At 36.9% G+C, this 20,251-nt stretch overlaps 1 protein-coding gene across 4 annotated transcripts in view; it reads left to right on the top strand.

Moving 5' to 3' along the window:
- The window catches only part of CACNA2D3 (calcium voltage-gated channel auxiliary subunit alpha2delta 3), a 470,721-nt gene that overhangs the window by 178,516 nt on the left and 271,954 nt on the right, over nt 1–20,251 (top strand). For all 4 annotated transcript variants that reach the window (XR_012634269.1, XM_074914174.1, XM_074914173.1 and 1 more), the window contains one exon: nt 7,944–8,106. Coding sequence is in view for 3 of the 4 variants with exons in the window: in XM_074914174.1 (XP_074770275.1) it covers nt 7,944–8,106 (163 nt within the window). In the remaining variant the exon portion in view is untranslated. The remainder of the gene's footprint in view (nt 1–7,943; nt 8,107–20,251) is intronic.

Raw genomic sequence — 20,251 nt, 5'->3', positions numbered from 1 at the left:
ATGTAAATGCCATAAACTTTCCTTGATTTAGTGTCTTCCAGAGATGTACAGCTTTGTCTTTAGATGAGCTGTAGGGCTGCAGAAACACTGTTAAAATGGTTCTTGCATAGATAAAAATTATAGTGCTGACCCATTAGTGCAAATCATTCTTAGTTGTGCTCTTACACCTTCCTAGTTCTCATAGCGCTGTGAATGGGACATTTTTTATGCTGTCTTGGTAAAAGTAATTTATGTACAATAGAAAAAATACATCAAACTAAAATTGTGGCTTGCATTGTTTCATACTATTAAAACAAAATACTTAATTTTAAAATACGATGAAACCAACTGTTACATGTTTAATCTTACATGCCAAGTACTCTCGAAGTTGCAAAGGCAATTTGCATTACAATGTATCTTTAAAATAAACAGTAAATATTTATATTTAAATAAGTATGCAGTTTACAATGTTAACAAATACTTGATAAATAATTTAAGCGTCACAAGATATCTGTTTACAATAAGATAACTAAATGGGAATAGAAAATGTCACTCATCTACCACAGTTTGTGCAATACTGCAATTATGTGCAATACTTTCAGTATTATATTTAAATGAGTGATGTCAGCAAAGTATTCATTGTAATGAAGGTGCTTCTGTACTTCAGACTTTATGCCAAGATAAGTGGTTAAACTGGAACAGATAGCTTCAAAGTTTCCTTCTTGCCTTGCAGATCTGTTCTTCCCCACAACCTACTCCTGTGGTTCTCATTGCATGCAACAAACCTTGCAATCCCTCATAATTTTTATATGATACCTTTTAAATGAATTAATTTTTATTATCATTAACATATGCCTGTAGCAGCCATACTAAGGGATCATACAGCACTCCATTTTGTATGGTGGTTGAGGCTATCCTGCATGTTTTAAAGTAAAGCTTGTCTTTGCTAGTCAGCCTGAAACACAGAATTATAGAATGGTTTGGGTTGGAAGGGTTCTTACCCTTACCTAGTTCCACCCCCTGCCATGGGCAGGGACACCTTCCACCAGCCCAGGTTGCCCAAAGCCCCATCCAACCTGTCCCTGAACCCTGCCAGGGAGGGGGCAGCCACAGCTGCTCTGGGCAGCCTGTGCCGGGGCCTCACCACCCTCACAGGGAAGAATTTCTTCCTTATATCTAATCTAAATCTACTCTCTTGCAGTTTAAAGCTCTTACCTCTTGTCCTATCATTACCCTTCCTGATAAGAATCCCTCCCCACCTTTCCTGTAGCCCTTTTAAGTACTGGGCGGCCACTATAAGGTCTCCCCAGAGTCTTCTCCAGGCTGAACACCCCCAACTCTCTCACAGGGAGGTTCTCCAGCCCCCCTATCATCTTTATGGCCTCCTCTGCACCTGCTCGAGCAGGTCCATGTCCTGGGGACCTTAGAGCTGGACACAGCACTACAGGTAGGGTTTCCTGAGAGTGGAGTGGAGGGGGAGAATCACTTCCCTCGCCCTGCTGGCCACACTTGTCTTGATGCAGCCCAGGACACGGTTGGCTTTCTGGGCTCTGAGTGCACATTGCTGGCTCATAGGCAGTTTCCCATCCCCTAGTACCCCCAAGTCCTTCTCCTCAGGGCTACTCTCAATCTACTCATCACCTGGCCTGGATTTGTGCTCGGGATTGCCCCGACCCATGGGCAGGACCTTGTACTTTGCCTTGTTGAACTTCATGAGGTTTGCTTGGGCACCCCTCTCCAGACTGTCCATGTCCCTCTGGATGGCACATCCCTGCCCTCCAGCATATCAACCTCACCACACAGCTTGGTGCTGGCAACAAACTTGCCGAGGGTGCAGTCAACCTCATTGTCCATGTCGCTAACAAAGATGTTAGCACCAGTCCCAAGGCTGACCCCTGAGGAATGCCACTCATCACTGCTCTCCACTTGGATATTGAGCTGTTGATCACAACTCTTTGAGTACAACAATACAGTCAATTCATTATCCACTCAGTGATCCATCCTTAAAATCTGTGTCTCTCCAACTTAGAGACAAGTATATCATGTGAGTCAGCTTTGTATGAGTCCAGGTAGATGATGTCAGTTGCTCTTCCCTTATCCACCAGTGCTGTAACCCCATTGTAGAAGGGCACTAGATTTGTCAGGCACAATTTTCCCTTAGTGAAGCCATGTTGGCTGTCACCAATCACCTCCTTATTTTCCATTGCCGTAGCATGGTTTCCAGGAGAATCCACTCCATAATCTTGTCAGGCACAGAGGTGAGACTGACTGGCTTGTAGTTCCCTGGGTCCTCTTTGTTTCCCTGTTTAAAAAATGGGGGTTGTATTTCTCCTTTTCCAGTCAGTGAAAACTTCTCTGGACTGCCATGACTTCTCAAATATGGATAGTGGCTTAGCCACTTCAACCACCAGTTTTCTTGAGACCCATGGATGCATCTCATCAGATCACATGGGCCTGTACACCTTCAGGTTCCTTAGATGGTCTCAAACCTGATATTCTCCCACAGTGGGCAGGTTTTCATTCTTCCAGGTATTTTACCTTCTGTGTCTTGGATGGTGTGGCTGGAGCACTTGCTGGTGAAGACTGAAACAAAAAAGTTGTTGAGTACCTCAGCCTTCTCCATATCCTGGGTGACCAAGCCTCCCTTTTCCTTCCACAGAGGGCCCGCATTTTCCCTAGTCTTCCTTTTATAACTAATGCACCTGTAAAAGCTTCTTTTGTTGCCCTTGATGTCCTTGGCCAGATTTAATTCTATAAGGGGTTTGGTTTTCCTAACCTGATCACTGGCTACCTGGACAGTTTCTCTGTCTTCCTCTCAGGCTAGCTGTCCTTGCTTTCACCCTCTTTAGGCTTCATTTTCATGTTTGAGCTTGTCCAGAAGGTCCTTGTTCATCCATGCAGACTTCCTGGTAGTCTTACCTGACTTCCTCTTTGTTGGGATGCATCACTCCTGAGCTTGGAGGAGGTGATCCTTGAATATTAACCATCTTTCTTGGGCTGCACTTCCCTCAAGGGCTTTATCCCATGGTGCTCTGCCAAGCAGATCTCTGAAAAGGCCAAAGTCTGCTCTCCTGAAATCTAGGGTAATGAGCTTCCTGTGCACCCTCCTTGCTGCCTTAAGGATCCTGAACTCCACCATTTCATGGTCACTACAGCAAGGCTACCCTGGAGCTTCGCACTCCTCACAGGCCCCTCCTTGTTGGTGAGGACAGGGTCCAGCACAGCACCTCTCCTCGTTGGCTCCTCTGTCACTTGGAGAAGGAAGTTATCATCAGTGCATTCCAGGAACCTCCTGGATTGCTTATGCACTGCCGTGTTGTCCCTCCAACAGATATTGGGGTGGTTGAAGTCCCCCATGAGGACCAGGGCTTGTGAATGTGAGGCTGCTCCTACCTGTCTATAGAGGGCCTCCTCTGCTTGGCCTTCCTGGTGGGATGGCCTGTAGCAGACCCCCCACTATAACGTCTCTTGTCCCTGCCTTCCCTTTGCCCATAAGCTCTTGGTCAGCTCCTCATCCATCTCCAGGCAGAGCTCCGTGCACTCCAGCTAGTCATTGACATAGCGGGCGACCCCCTCCACCCCCATATCACCTGCCTTCCTAAAGACCCCGTATTCTTCCATTCCAACACTCCAGTCATATGAGCCATCCCACCATATCTCCATAATGCCAGTTAGATTGTAGCCCTGCAGGTGTGCGCATGTCTCTAGCTCCTCTTGTTTATGAATTAACCTGTAAAACAATTTTGTCATCAGTCTCCTTACAGCCCCATAAGTCTCTGCCTACTATGATTATACCAGTATGTTAGAGCAGCCCAGGGTTCTGTGGGCTATTAACAATATGATTCTTTGGGATATGTCAAATATGGTCAGCTCCTTGCTGAAGCAGAATGATCCAGTGCTTGTTCTACTGAGCACTACTGATAATTTTATATTGGCTTGCATTGAAAAGGCTTTCTTCACAAGGGTAAAATATTAATATCATATGAAAGCTGAGATTCCTATTTGTCCCCTGTTTTTATGGCCTTGCTCTAAGTCTTCATTATGATACAATAGGGGCTTTCAAAATGGTTGATCAAGCATTCAGAATGATGCAGATGCTCTCAAGGAATGTACAACAAAACCCCCCAGTGTGTTTGCTTAGTAAATTTAAATGCACAAAAGTATAAAAATTCATGTTTAGATTTTGAGATGCATATAATAGATTATATGAATGGCATGTCTATATGTAAGGTTAGTGTAAACTCACCTGTTGGCCAATTCATGGTAGAGCCTGGCTGTGCTTCCAACCTGGCTAATTATTTTGTTATTTATTAGACTTATAACTTTGTGACATGTTATCTTGTGCTGTCTTGGAACTCACCTAGTTAAGGTTACATCAAAGATTGATCTCCATTGACAAGATTAAACTAAAGTAATTTTCTCTTAGAGCTTAGCAGGTAGAGTACTTGTGTTGTCAGCAAACAGGACTTTATCCCCTTTCCCTTGGGCATTATCTCAAATGCAGTGTCAGAATGCCAAATGGATTTACTTTAATATTTTTTTCTGCAGTTTTTATTTTTAATTTTCTTTCTATCACCTTTCAGCTGTCACACTCAATAATTTCCTTGAATGGAAAGTGCCCAAAAGAGTATAACAGCTCAGCTTAAATGCTGATCTTTTTCAGTAGTAGTTTTGAGCTGTATATGTTACCTGATGTTTAATCCTTAGAACTCGCAGGACTGTCTTAAATATGTTATTTTTGTAGACTTCTCAGTTTCAGAAAAACCCCAACAAACCAAACCCCCGAACCTCCCTAAATCAAACAGAAAAAAAAGGAAAATAATTATCTGTAATACTTTAAGGGCTATTTTGTGCTACAGTTTGCTTTAAAAAAAGAACAAAACACATAAATCATATTATTTTATATATACTTGTAGAATTGAAAAGAGAAAATACAGACTCAGACCAGTTAATCAGTGAGTACTAAATCAACCAAAGAAACAATCAGTCCTAAATACCTTTAATTGTGAATCGAGTGGTTTCATTTATTTAGAATATAGCAGATTTTAACACTTGGCTAGCCTTGCTGCTTGCAGAACATGATGAAGGAGGATGTCTACTAATTACCTCCTTTGGAAAAGGAAATAACCCACTGAATAAAGGGAAATAATATTCTTTCAGAGGTGTTTTTTATGTATATTCTGACATTCTTATTTGAAATTTGTCCTTTTTTTAAATATTTCTGAAGTATTATAAAACCCATGGGCAAGGTAAATTTTGCATCCTTGAAATCACTAAATTGTATGTGAATTACTGTAGAAGTTATTCCATGATACATAACTTAAATTCAGTTAAAGGAGAATGGTATTTTGCTATATTTTAGTACAGAATCTTTTATCCCATAATGTATTCTACTTGTTTAAAGTGAAATATGTAAGTACCATTTTTGTGTATAAAAACTTTGAGTTAGTTGTTGTGAATGGTTTCAGTGATGGTCTTTAATAAGGAAACAAAAAGCAACTCCCCCTTTGATTTCTCTGTGACAATCGTGATGAGACTTACAAAACCAAAAATTGTCATGAAAGCAGCACAATGGCTTATTTGTAGCTCCAGCAGTTGTGGAAGCGATGTCATGTTCAGCAGGGAAGAAGGAAAACAAAACCATGTCTTTAAAGACAAGAAAACAAGTGGTTTGGAAACAAGGTGAAATAGTCATCCTCACCATGCTGGAACTTAGTCCAGGGGGTGTGAAGGGAAAGGTGGTTGGCAAGAAAGAAGAATGAAGTATATAATGTTATTTATCGCTGTACTCCCAGGGGATAGAATATCAGCCTTTCTTCCAGACTGAGCTGCTATCTACTATATCATGGAAAAGCTAAACAGCTTACTACTTCTTTGCTTGGAACTGGAGTAGGATTGCATTTTATAACAGTAATTAGTGCATGGCTTAATGTTGGAAGGAATATTCTGTTTCTTACTAAGATGGGAAATATGAGTTGGACTTGCAAGCCTTCTGCCAACTGTCTCTGGCTTTTGCAGAAAGGGTAACTGAAAAACCTGCTGTCACATGTGGGTGGCAGGCATGCAGTGCAGTTAATGATCCGTGATAAACCTGGATGATAAGCAGAGATGGAGAAGGCTTCACCCAAATAGAATGAGAACTGGTGTTTCTTGGAAATGATCATGTTTCTTCATCCTTTTGGTTTTGGTATGGGAAGAATCAAACCCAGAACAGTGACAGTTCCCTAAATGGTGTAGAGAAGGGTAGCAACTGTGAGGGTGTTGGATAATTCTAATAACTTTCAAAATTATTTAATTAATGAAACTACATCTTTAAACAAATTATATCTCTTTTCTTTCCCTGTGGCTTCTGGAGGGGAAAAAACCCAAACCAACAGACTAACTGTGCTTTTTCTCCAGAACTTCAGGACTCAATAGCTATATATATTCATAAGATGTATGCAGCAGATTATCTGGCTCATCTTATTATAAACCAATTAAAGTAAAATAACTTTACGGTCAAATGTTTAATCATGTCAGGTTAATTTCCATTAAATTGATTTTCAAATATTGATGTGTCTCAGTCTTTGTTATATGTGATTAATGGTACGTAGACCACGGAGTCTGAATATTTCTGTCATACACAGGTCTTCAAAATCTAGCTAATATACAGTGACTTGTTTTGTATTCTACTGTCATCTAAAATCCAAACTACAGGTTGGCCATTTTTGAAAAACTAAAAGCTAAAAGAGCAGGATATGGAAAGATGCTTTCCAAGTAATCTTCCATTTAAGATACTGGTTAAATTATTATGCCCTTTAAGGGAAGTGTATAGATTATAAGATTTTAACTAATTCTTGTTTAGTAGAATATGTTACAAATCACCCTGAGAAAAGAGTGCTTATGAAAAGTGTTTTAATCTTTTGTACTTGCTGGTGTGTTTTAACTTTGTAAATGGTATATTTATCCTTGTACAGGTTGTATAGATATATATAATCTATGAATGCGTAGAATTATGTCTAAATATTATTTATATTGATTTATATAGTATATAAATAGGTTTTATATCTATTAATATTTATATTTATATCTATTCATATTTAAATTAATGAGATTCTTCAAAGACACTAAACTGGTCTCTTTCAGTTAAGAAACACATCACAAACTGTTGCCAACTGTTAAGGTTGTTTTAGAAGTTAAAAAGTAGTCTTCATTGTTTGCTGCCTTCAAAACTTGATAGAATTTCTGGTTAGACTAAGTTGTAAAGAAATCAATAATTTTATCTAAATTGCCTTTGCTTATCTGGTTATAGTTCTGTAAAAAATAGGCCAAATAGTCTTCAGGAATGTGTAACAGGGAGACAATAATTTCTTGTTCAAAATAAGTCACTGCTAAGTTTATATGTCCCTATTAAAGCATGCTTAATTTTACAAAACCTACTATGATGTGCATTTGTAAAATTCAGCATAAAGCAAATATTTTTCTTTAGGAAATGTCAGTCAGTACACATCGGGTAAGCAACAACAGCTGTACTTAATATCCCTGTGAAGTAAAACCACATTTAGTTTGTCAAGGCCTGAGTTCAGCACTGATAGCAGTTCTTGAACTGATAGAAATAAGCTAAACAGAGAGATCATTGTTAATTATCCAGGGAATTATTTAAATCTAGAGAGCTTTGTGTTAAGAATAGTGCATACACTGTTTATGTTCGGGGTGTTTGTTGGGCTCTCAACATTTTGAGGGTAGCCAGAGATCTGAGGAAATATGGGGTTTTCTTGAGATGTTTTTATAAGTCTGGTTTCAGAAATGTACCTGTACTAGGAGTATAGAGGGAATCTGAGATGATAAAAATATCTTGTTCTTCTATTCTAGATGGAGATATATGTAAACGTTAATCCATGGATTGATACATATGTTAAGATATTCAAACTTTGTATTTTTATGCTGAATGTGAATTCTGAATAGTGACTGGGTTTCTGTTGCAGTATGAATACTTCAATGCTGTGCTCATAAATGAAAGAGATGAAGAAGGAAACTATCTGGAGCTGGGGAAGGAGTTCATTCTAGTGCCAAATGACCACTTCAATAACTTGCCTGTGAACATCAGTCTGAGTGATGTCCAAGTACCAACCAATATGTACAATAAGGGTAAGAAAAGAGCCGTTTTAATTGATCATTCCATTGGCTGAACACAGGAACTTCCTTGCTCTTAAAATTAAGCTGTTGATTCACTATATACTGCGTGTGTTTTCCAGTTTGCAATTAAACTGAAATTTCAGTGGATGAATGCTTAACATATGACAGTTTTATAGTATCTTTTGTTCTGTGGCAATTTAGCAATTTAATATGGTCAGTGATTTGCATATTAGACTTGCATGAATTCTGCCATGGAATATGGCAGAATATGTTTGTTTTCATGAGTTATTTTCTGGAATCTCCAAATCAGTTGAGCAGATCTTCATTGTCACAAGTTACATTCTGTCTTTGCTGAGAGCTCGAAGTGTCTTTGAAAGATACAGGATAGATGGAAAGGGAATATTTTATTAGATTTATGCTCTCAAGTTTCTGGGAACAATTCTAGCTGTATATGACTGTCTACACAGCTGCTGTGAGTTTTCAGATAATATTTAGGAGAAATAAGCTACATTAAAATTTCTAATCCCCTGACTATTTGTCATAGGTGCTAGCTAGCACATAGCACTAACAAATAGCTACATTAGATACTCGGAGTGATGGGTTTAGGACTAAAAACTGGGAATTCAAACTGAACCTCAGGTACATGCTTACTCATTTTCCTTTTGCCACTTCCCGTTGATCAGACAGCAGCATTCTGTAATTTTACTGTGCTTATGCAGCATGTATCTATTTATTTTTCTCAAGCCAGTAATAAAAGAAAAATTAGGGAGGAAAGAGCCAAAGTTTCTGAACAGTGTCTACAGTATATTTGTCATTGGTCTGTAGAGAGCTGCCTAATCTCATTATCTGGTTCCTCTTCCTTGTTTTAACTATACTAGAAGACAGCTAAAAATACATTAAATGCTTTCCTCATAATAGGTTCCAGGTTAGAAGTTGTGGTAATTCATGAAAGGATATTGTGTAATCACAAATGGAAGGAGAATTAATTTGGGTATGTTGGGCTGGTAAGAGAAGCAATTGATATGACAGCTTCTCTTCAGTGTTATGATTCAGACTTGAGAATCTTGAGGAGCCAAAGATTGGACAGTAATGTCTTAAATCAGGGATTACAAAATTACAGAGCTTCCTAGAGAGTATTTGAAAGGTTATAAAATTATTAATATGGGGTATTTTGATAAGATTTGTAAAATACTTAAATATTCTAAAGCTACCAAACCTTTTTTTTTTTTTTTTTTTTTTTTGTGTGCAAGTGCTAATATTTGTTTAACTGAGCCTGTCTATAAATTAATTCATTCCAGTATTTCTAAGGAGGAAAAGAATGGAGGAAAAAAAGTCATGGTTGCAAAGGGATTATAGGGGTAAGGCAGTCGTGTTTTTCTGGAGAAGCAAACTAACCTGAGTACTTAGTTAGCAAGAGCAGTAAAATTAAAGGACCTCCATTACATGATATGTAATACTGCTATGTATAGAATACTTTCTTTATATGCTGATTAATTACAGTTAAAGGCCAAAGTCAAAGCGCTTGTTGCATCTTGTTTTGGCCTCGAATACAGGGACTGGCCTGTAGAGATGAGGAAGATAGAGCTCTGTGCTGATTCCTGTTTCCACTTTGTCTAATTCAAACCAGCCAAAATCATCACTTTATGCAGCTGCAGAAAATCATTTTTTCATTGTTTAAATGTATTCCAACTGCTGAAATCTTCTTGCTGACATTTTCCTTACACATGAACATGATAGTCTCGGCTTGGAGACTGACAATGTCTGGAAATGTTACGCTTGCCAAGAGGCCTGTATACTTATATTTTTTTGTTGCCCATTTCTTCAGTTCTGTAATGCATAGGGGTGATAACAAGTTAATTAAATCCTAGCCTGAGGGTACAGGCAGTAGGTATTGTTAGGTTTACAACCAAGTGTCTGCACAACACCATTTCTCTAGAAAATGACTGTTTGCATCCAGGTTATGTTTTATTTTATTGAATTACTAGGCAAAACCACAGCCAAACTCACAGTTGAAAACAAACAAGTGTGACCATTGAATATTTAAACCCAGGACTCTCAAGTCAGAATAGAAAAATGAACTTTATTTGTAAGCCAATTCTAAATTTTTTCCTTCATTTTGGGCTTTTTAGTTGTAGAGATATTGATAATTTGCAGTGGGTTCAGAGGAGAGACACAGGACTCATCAAAGGGTTGAAAAACGAGCCTTAGACTGATAGACTCCAGGAACTCAGTCCATTTAGTTTATTCAAGAGATGATTAAAGGATTAACTAATTGATCTCTAGTTAATTAATAATACCAGACTCTGTAATCTGGTTGACAAAGGTTTAGAAAGATCCCATGGCTAAAATTGGCCTCCATTATTTTGCAAATTGCACAAATGTGGGCTCAGTTAAGTCATTGGAGGTTTGTGGTAGGGTTTGTTTGTTTGTTTGTTTGTGTTTTTTTAAAAATGAAGATAGTGATCTATTAAAAGGGTGTTATCCTTTTAATAGGGGGGTATCGACCCCTCCAAGCCTTTAATCAAGACTAGATTTTTTTGTTGTTGTTTTTGAAATAATATGTAGTGTAGAATTGGGGGGGAAACTTTGGCCTGGTCAGCTTGCATGACCATAGTGATTCCTCCCAGCTGTAGAATTGCTAAAGTAAATGTTCAGAGTCCCTTACTAGGCTCTAAATGAGATTGGTTTAAAAATCATAGGACATAAATACATACAAGTTATATTCTTCATATATCTTCTGGTTCTTTCAGTCTCGGTATAGAAAAGCTTAAAAATATTGATGGTAACAGTGGGACAAAATATTTCCCATTTTAAGGAAGCCATCAAGTTTAGAATCAGAAAATAAAAAGCAAAAGCAAATTTCATTACTTTTATGATGGAAATCAAGAAAGCTGAAATACCATAAATATAAAAACTATGATATTAAAATTTAACATGCAACATTTTGAAAAGGGAAATGAGAGCCAGTAAAAAAGGCTGCCAACCTAATTTGTAAGCATACATGTAACTAGTGCCATCTTTGAGTAGAGATTGCATGCACCTACTATAAATGTAGAAGGAAAAATAAATTAGTGAATTTAATAAAGAAATAGTTTTGCATTTACAATACTCTTGGTCATCTTTATAAAATATAAAGAGCTGGTCTGGTTATTTATGTGCTCTTAGATTTTTCATTCCCCTCTTCTGCACGACCTTGTCCCCCAGTTTCTCCATATCTTACAGTGCACATCAATTAATGTTAAAAATAGAAAAGTTACTGATCTTTGGAATATAAAGCCTATGGGGCTTAAAAAACTCTATTTTGGCATTCATTCCTATAATGTTCGTATACTGAATGAATTCAGAAAAAAAAAAAAAGTGGGATAAATGTGCTTTACAGATAAGTGTGCTTATCTGTCTGTCAATATAGAGATACCTCTCTCAGCTCTAGACTGTCTCACAGCAAGGCTCATGGTCCATTTAAACTGCAAAACGTTCTGATGGAATTGGCCTCCTTCACTTTTCCAGAAAATGACTGCTTATTTGATAATGCTTTGCTTTTGAAATATTTAAGCACACATTGGGATTCTAAATCTGTCAGTGCATTCTGTTTCTTCTCTTTAAGCACAAAGTGTATTCATTGCCTATAGCCACAGGATTTGCAAGGCAGTGTTTTTAAAAATAATGAATATATAATTAAGATTAAGCAAGAAGTTCTGTGATAACTGTTTTGGCAAATGGTAGCTCTTTCTTCCCTCCACAAATTTGATAACTAGCAATTATCAACTGTGTACAGATTTCTAACAGAAATTAGGGAAAAGGGTTCTTAGTGAATTAATCATATAGGTATATTCATAGATGAAAAAGGAAGGGAGAAAGAAATTTACTCATTTCATATTAGAACGAAAGATTAGTTTTGGAAGTATAGAATCAATCTGAATCCAGTTTGGACAGTGCAGTACAAAGGCAGAAGCCTGGGTGCAAGAACAAGTGTGTGTAGGGCACTGTCTAATTCTGCTGCTTCTGTTTTTTAAATAAAGTTTATTTACATGGGTTATGTATCAGCACCAAAGTGAGTTTTCATATCTCTTATTTTTTATTACTCCTGTTATTTTAGAATGTAAGTGATTTGGGACATGCTGCTCTCTCAGATATATCTTCCATGTACAATTCCATGGGGATACCTTCCAAAGATGCTCAGATATACCTTTCTACACATCAACTGGTGTATTTTAAACAGCTATTGTGAAAGAGATTAATAATAATGAAAAATAATTAAAGATTTAAAGTTTACATAGTTTAAACATTTGATTTGTTAATTTCTGAGATGCTAGCAGTATATCAAGCAGAACCTAGGAATGTGACATATAATTAAAAAGTAGGCAGTTGGAACATGGGTTAGGCTTTCTGGCAACCATCCATGGAGAACATGGTTTCTGGCAGCAGGATTACCACTGGGAAAAAGTATCGTTCTATAATGGATTTATGTATATGAGAATATGATATAAGAAGGCTTCAGACCACTCAAATCTGATCTTGCAGATGTTGATAGCATATAAAAGAAAAATAGAGTAACATTTTACCCTTTGTTAGTATGAGAATGTAGGTAGTCTTAATTTCTTAAAATCCTACATTCTTTGTCCAAAGTGTGTGCTGTACCTGAGCTGAAGAACCTATTCCAGTTTTATTTTTCTAAGTCTATGTCACCTCATATTTACCTGTCATTGTGGACAGCAGTGACATGTTTTCTGCTATGGAGTTTACACTCAGCATTTTCTCAAGTTCTTGGAAGAGGCTTATGAATACCTGGCTTGGATTTCAGAAGAATGTAGATGAAAACCAAAGCCAGGGTGAGGGTGAATGTGTCTTCATGACATACACTCAGGCAATTGCAAATTACGACACCTATTGGAAAGTGAAGTATAGCATAGTACAGTACCAGAAGTGACACACAGCAGGATCTCATCTGTTTATGTTAGCGTTGCATAAAATCTAGGAAATTCAAGAGGATGTTGATAAATACATTATCTCGATATCAACTGAAAACAACTCCTGATTTTGTGCTTTTGCAGTTAGTCTTTGTTTATATGATAGGGTAAACTTTACATTTGTAGTCTGTAGGAAGGGAAAAGCCCAGATTATCTTTTCAGTTCTTTAGAAATTTCTAGACACAAGCACATCTCCTTGCCTTTTAAGCTATTTTTCCATTGTACCTTTCTGCTTTTACCTTAGGTCCTCAGAATTGTGGGCTTTTATATTTTGTAAATTTTACTCTCTCATTCTCTTACAGGTTTTAGTTGTTAAAAAGGGTTAGAGTAATTCACTAACGTAACTAACTAACTTAACCGGCACTAAATTCTCCTTTATCAAGTACTGGCACAAACTAGGAGGTTGAACTCCTTGAAGTCAACGACATTACTGCTGCAAAATCAGTATTAGATTGCAGTTGTCTCTTCCATCCCTAGGAATGCAAACATACTTGGATATATCACAGCAGACACCTACCCACCTGGAAGACTTTTTAATCCTTTTCCTTTTCTGGGGAATTACTCCAGTGTTTCTTGAATGTTTCTGGGACATGAACTTGCAGAACATTTCCAGAATAACTGCAAAGTGTGAAAATTTGTATTATAAGGACAGTTGATGTTGAAACACCGTGGTTTCTCAAAAAGTGTCAAGTCTTTTGTTCAACTGTCTTTTGTTGTGATCAAAAATTAAGTAGTTAGACTTTTGGATTTTAAGGGGTTCAGTGTCTACAGCCTCTGGTTGGGAACCATGGGTTTATAGTAAGATTCTTAGGCACATATTTCTGTAATTTGATTGTCTTGGATAATTTGGGATTTTTTTCCATGGGTAAACAATATCTCACTTGGACCTCTAGATACAAATGAATACAATGAAACGTGAAGTGATGCAGGCCTTCTACAGTCAAAACAGAATAACAAAACTAAATGGGTTCTAATCACAGCTGGATACAAGAAACTGCTTTGTCTTTACAAAATCTCTATTTAGAGTAAATGTGCTCAATGTCATTATTTCTTCACTATAAGAAATTTAGAGCTAAAGAGAGACTTCTGTGCCTCAGAGCTTCTTCTAGTATAAAAATATTTATTTCTAAAAACCTTATATCTCATAATATCGTCACTGTAGCTCTGTCTCCAGATTTGATCTGGACTAAAATATTACAGACACAAGGCAACCTTTCTAAATCTTCTTAAAAAATAAAGATGCCTTTTAGAATGAGGTCAGTTTTACTTTCCTAGTTGGGTATCTGTTACCTCCATTTCTTTTCTTTGCCTTCCCAAGAAGATGCAGAGTGAATGTGGTTATTCAGACCTAGATTTGTACTGACTCTTAGGTGAACTTACAGTTTTATCTGTAATGTAAATGATTATTTAATTTGTTCTTATTTACACCTGTACTAGCACTTTGACCAAAGTGCACATTGTATTCCTTTTCTAATTACATCTTACTGAATTCTCTGCTTACTGAAAAAATAATTCCTCCTATTTTCAACCCTGAATTTATATCTCCTTTCTCTATGAGCTAGTTCTTGCTTGATCTCCTTTGTGCTTATGATTATAACAAGGCGCTTTTTTTGAGATTAATTTCCTAGAATGAAGTTGTGAGGTATCTCAAGGCACAATTGAATGCATGATGTCAGCTGCAGGTTATTGGGGGATAAGAAATTACTGCTCTCTGCCGCTTGTCTTGATGGGTATTACTGTCCCATTCAAACCAACTGTCATAAGTTGTTCTGTAGGCTCTTCCTGAAACTGGTTTAGTAAAAGGAATCAGATCAGCATTTTTTCCTAGCAGAGTGAAAACAGAAACATTTTGACATAACTTGAGTGGGGGTGACTGAATCTGTATTCTCTGCCAGCTCTGGATGGTGTCTCTGAAAGATGGTGGAGGAGGTAGACATGTGCCAATAGAGGTAGATTGGGGAAAGAGGATAATCACTTTACTGGAATCAGATCAGATGCAGCTTGAGCAAAATGTCTGATTTTGTCTCTCAAAAAAAAGGCGAGAAGAAAAATAATATCTCTTGGTGATAGAAAGGAAGTAGGCTTACATAAGTTCATTTAAACTAATAGGAGTTTTTTCATTGGTTGTTGTTTCCAGTTTACTATATATATAGTTTTGTTTTACTTGCTGAGTTTTATAATGGAGGAATATTTCCTAGAGGATAAATCTTCATCCTACTCACACAGCTGACAGTGGAATTAAATGCATTCTACAGCTTTGCAAGATGTAGTTATCCATTGAGTTTTTTGTATAATTCAAAGACATTGAAGAAAGGTTTTAAAATTCTAAATGCTCTTAATTATTTTAAATGTATTTTTGTTTTCATCACTAGCGAATGTTAGAGGAAGAGACACATCTATGCTACATGGTGGAGAGTTGTGCAGTCTGTTATTACTCCAAAAGGTGTTGACATATATGCATGATTCACTGGAGTATTGCATGGAAATATTATGGATACAAGATAGTTTTGTGACCATGGCTCTGCAACTAAGTTGTCACGTCCTGGATCAGATGAATTATAATTTATTAAGCTGCACCACAATGTTACTGTCTCTATTTTGCTTCCCATCCAGAGATGGCTAGATTGCAAGATCTGCACTTTCTTCCATTTGAACAGAATGCGACAGAAAATACAGTATACAGAAAGCTTTTGAGAGACATGATATTTTTGTACACCAGTATTTTACTACTTGTTTTCCCATAGTTTGGTTCCAGTGGGATTCCATTGTATAGCCTGAGGCACAGTTTCTAGCTTTAAGCTGTGTGACTATTGAAGAGTTTTAGACCCGGCTGAGCAATCTGGTGCTCTTTAGCACAGCAAAGTGCATGCCACCTCCCCCCAAACAGTTATGTTCTACTGGTTTTTGTCATCTTAAAATTTAACGCTTGCTGAACTGTGGAGCTCTGTGTGGGGAGATTGAAGCCTGTGCTTCAAAGTTCTGTGGAACTGACATCTCCATCTTTTAGCTTGGTCTTCTTGCACTTTATCCCTTGTAAAGTCCTGGGGTGAATATTGCATGGATACTTAAATGAACATCATTCTAGGTCCACACAAGCAGAAGGACCATGCTGATACAAATGAATAGGCTTGTTCTGAACACACTAAGTTTTGGAAATTTATCTTTAAACAGGGAAATGTCTTCTCTTAGTTTGGAAGAATCCTTAGACTTTGTGAAAAGAACTGATTACTGTCTTCAAAGTGCCCAAGGTGAAATGTTGATTGGTATTTAGAAAAGCAGGATGTAGTGGGTAATGCAGAAGAGGAGCATATTAACATGACTACAGGCAGTAAAGTCTACAATAATAACTATCATCCATAAATGGCTTTCTGATTCGGGAAGACACTTAAGCACTTTCCTGCTTTCCTGCTTGTTGCCCAACCTGTATTAAAATACCAATGTCTGGACATGTGCAGATAGTTATTCAAATGCATTTTCCTTTTTTAGAACCTTGATATCATTAACTGCCCCATCTAAAAGGTGATGGACTCTGCTTCAGGGAGGAAGTATGCTCCGTGCAGGGAGAAGAAAATATGTTAGAATCAATTACCATTTTTATAATGATATGACAAAATAAAGAATAAAATTTCCTTAGAAGTGTTGGGTCTGAAAAGTCATTTCATTTATAATGGAAAATAGGGCTTATACTATTGGACCATGTTCCACCTTTTTCCTTATATGAGTACGTTTTAAATTAAGGAAGCTACATGAACTTTTAGCACAGTGTTTACACTGATTTCTTTTTAATGTTGATGTTATTTATACTGAACACATTTCTCTTAGCATTTTTCTGCAACTTGATGTTTCATAATGTCTACCAGTATAAAAGACTGAATTTTCCCATCCTTTGTTACATCAAGCAAGTTATATTTCATAGTATTGCCACGTGATTTAGAAATACATTTTGAGGTCACAGTCATGTTTTTGTGAATTGTGTGATTGACTAACGCTTTGTTCCATACTATAATGTATTTGAGAGGGGAGCAGGTGAACAATATGGTTTACATTGAATAATTACAATTGACTTTTAAAAATCTCTCATTAACAGTTCCCTCTTTCCTACCCTTGACATTACTCTGCGATATGTGCATTCTTATAGTTGCTCTTTTGGCATTAGGAAGGATTTTTTTTTTTTCTTATAATCAGATTGGCTGGTCTTTAGCAAATACTTATCAGCAGCCCAGAGACAGGTTAACTTATAGAATCTCTGCTATTGTAAATTGACCGGTGCCTTAGTAAATTACTTTGACATTTTTACATCATCAGGCCTGGTTCTCTGTTAGATTGGGAAGTATAGGTATGTTACGGGGAAGATCTTTTTTAAGGAAGCTGGAGAATAGTATGGGCATGGTCAGGTGAAAATCCTTTTTGTTTGAGGTGTTAAAAAAAAAAGAGAAAAAAGAAAAAGATGTCATTGGATTACATATTGTCAGGTTTCTGTCTAGGTATATTCAGTTAATTAAGTAGTAGCCTTAGTGCAAGATGTTGTTACGTCTTTACTGACAGAGCAGAACCACCAAGACAGAAAATAACATTTGATGATCTGTGTTATACAGTCCAAGAGTTAATCTGCTACTTTGAAAAAAAAAAAAGCAATAATATTAATTTTAACTCAGAGAGGTCTGTCTGACTCTCTTCCGTCTGTTCTTTCCATCGTCATACTGCAAGTATAGCTGCTCTTCTGGTGTTTTTGAAGTACAGGAAGGGATTTTATCAGTGCTTTCCATAACTGCAGAGTTTTTCTGTGATGGATGCTGAAGTCCATGAATATTTTCAAGCACTTCTGTCAACAGGAGATATGGTTTATGTCAACTCAACTAACAAACATAAGGCACACAATATGTTGCTGAGAGTCTCAAGCTGTGTCATCAGCATTTTTAAAAAATGGTTCATGAATGTAAAATACAATTAAAAGCTCAATAATATGTAAAAAGGTAAAGAAGTCTTCATTAATAATAGTCTGAATTAATTTTTCCTTAAATTAATAGCACACTGAGACTAATTCCACACCATTGATTTGAAATACATTCAGTTTTTAGCAACCATTTTGACTCTGTAACAGTGATTGCTCTGAGTAAATATGGATTTATAAAAGAAGTGATTAAAAAGTATCTTGCAAGCCCTGAAGTATATTTGGGCTTCACTCATTTCAGAGAAAAGATGACTATAAATATGCTATACTTCCCCATGGATTTCAATTCCATTTTTATTATTGCTCTCATTATTTTCACAATTCAATTGTTTTCCATGTGGAGAGCCCATATTTAGCATTCTTCCATGACTTAGTATATTTGCTTTGGTCTTTTTTTACTGAGTTGTGATACTCTTCTGTAGAAATAGACTGTATTACTTTTTCTTATAGCTTTGCTCATGACATGATTATTTGTAGCCTGTGTACTGTCTTTTGTGCCTTTGTCTCTCTTGTCCCCTACCATTTACTGGCTGTTGAAAGTATAGATTTTATCATCTGACAAACCTTTGTTTAAAAGCTTTGTGTTATGATTATTATTATTAATACTATGGAAAGTTGGCAATCAATTTTTTGTGTGTTCTCATTTTCTGGGTTGTACATCATAGAATCATAGAATGCTTTGCATCAGAAGGGACCTTTAAAGGTCATCTAGTCCAACCCCCCTGCCATGGGCAGGGACACCTTCCACTAGATCAGGTTCCTTAGAGCCCTGTAAAACCTGGCCTTCAATGTTGCCAAGCATGGGCCATCTACCACCTCTCTGGGCAACCTGTGCCAGTGTTTCACCACCCTCATTGTAAAAAATGTCTTCCTTATAGCTAGTCTGAATCTACCCTCTTTTAGTTTAAAATCATTACCCTTTGTTCTATCACAAGATGTTTTCTTCCTTTTCTTGCAGTTTATTTCCTTCCTTCCTTCCATCTGTCTGTCTGTCCTATACTTTAAGAAATTATTTACAAACAGGATGAATGCAATACAGCTTTGAATAATTCTGAACTCAGTGTCTTTAGTACCAAAAGCATCAGGTCTAGTCTGTGCTTTTCTGCTTACCACGTTTACTTGAATGCTGGAAAAATTACAAATGTAGATCTTAGACTTCACAAATTGTCTTTAAATTTTGCCTGAACAATTTAGAGACTGGTAAAGAGTATCAGTTGTGCCAAATGGCATTTCCATTGCATGATTTTTCACTGCATGTTAAAAGATGACTTTATGCACTATAAGTCAATAAATGCAGACTCTAATCAAAAGTTTTGCTTCATAGGAAAAAAAACTTGCTGCATGTAATAGAGCCTTCTCTAAAAGATATTGAAACGTGATGAACCACAACCATTTTTTGATTAAGTGAGGTTTTTTCAATTTGATACTTAAAAAGAGCTATGAATATTGTTCAGTCATACTTTCCTATCAATGCTTTCCAAGTGGCTGTCAAAATCGAATTTACCTATTTTCGAGAATATTAGAACCAAAAAAAGACCATTTCTCAAGGGATGCAGAAAGATTATAATCTGCAGCTAGCAGATATGTAAAACCCTTTTCCTGCAAGGTGTGAAATTAAGAAATAGAATCTTGTCTGTCACTGTCATATATGATTTTATGGACTATGCTTCTGAAAATTCAACATCCTGGAGTTGTTATTTCAATAGTCATGGCCACATATTGTCCTGGACCACTATATTTATATTTTGAAATCCTTCCCCTGACTTGTTTGTCTTAATGTTTTAAGATCTCTAGCACAGTGTTTGCACTGTCTTCCTAACTTTGGTCATTGTTTAATTTAAAAGGAACTTTCTTAGTCTAACTGATTTAGTCAAGGTTGCAGAGAATATCCGATTTTCCTGTATTTCTTTGTTTTAACTCTTACTGGCTATTGGACAAAGATGTACAGACTTCTCCACTTGTTCCATCTGGTTTTGCTCAAATTCTGCCTCAAATCTGATTCCCAGATTCTAGTCAGGCTGCTGCTTTGTTCTTGCAAAGGGTTTTAGCTTCACAGATTATCTTTTTCTTTTTTCAATTCTCTGTCTATAACAGCAAGCCTTTTGGAAATGTTGGCATCACCACACAAGATGTATACTGTGCTTTATCTTTCTTGTATCCCAGTCTGTCTGTCTCTGGCTGTGGACCTAATCTCTGTTTCTAATACATCCACATCACCATGGCAACTAGATGTCAGATA

The sequence above is a fragment of the Athene noctua genome, chromosome 10 (assembly GCF_965140245.1).
Source record: "Athene noctua chromosome 10, bAthNoc1.hap1.1, whole genome shotgun sequence".
NCBI lineage: Eukaryota > Metazoa > Chordata > Aves > Strigiformes > Strigidae > Athene > Athene noctua.
Note: the sequence above shows the minus strand (reverse complement) of the source record. Positions and strands in the feature narration are given on the sequence as shown.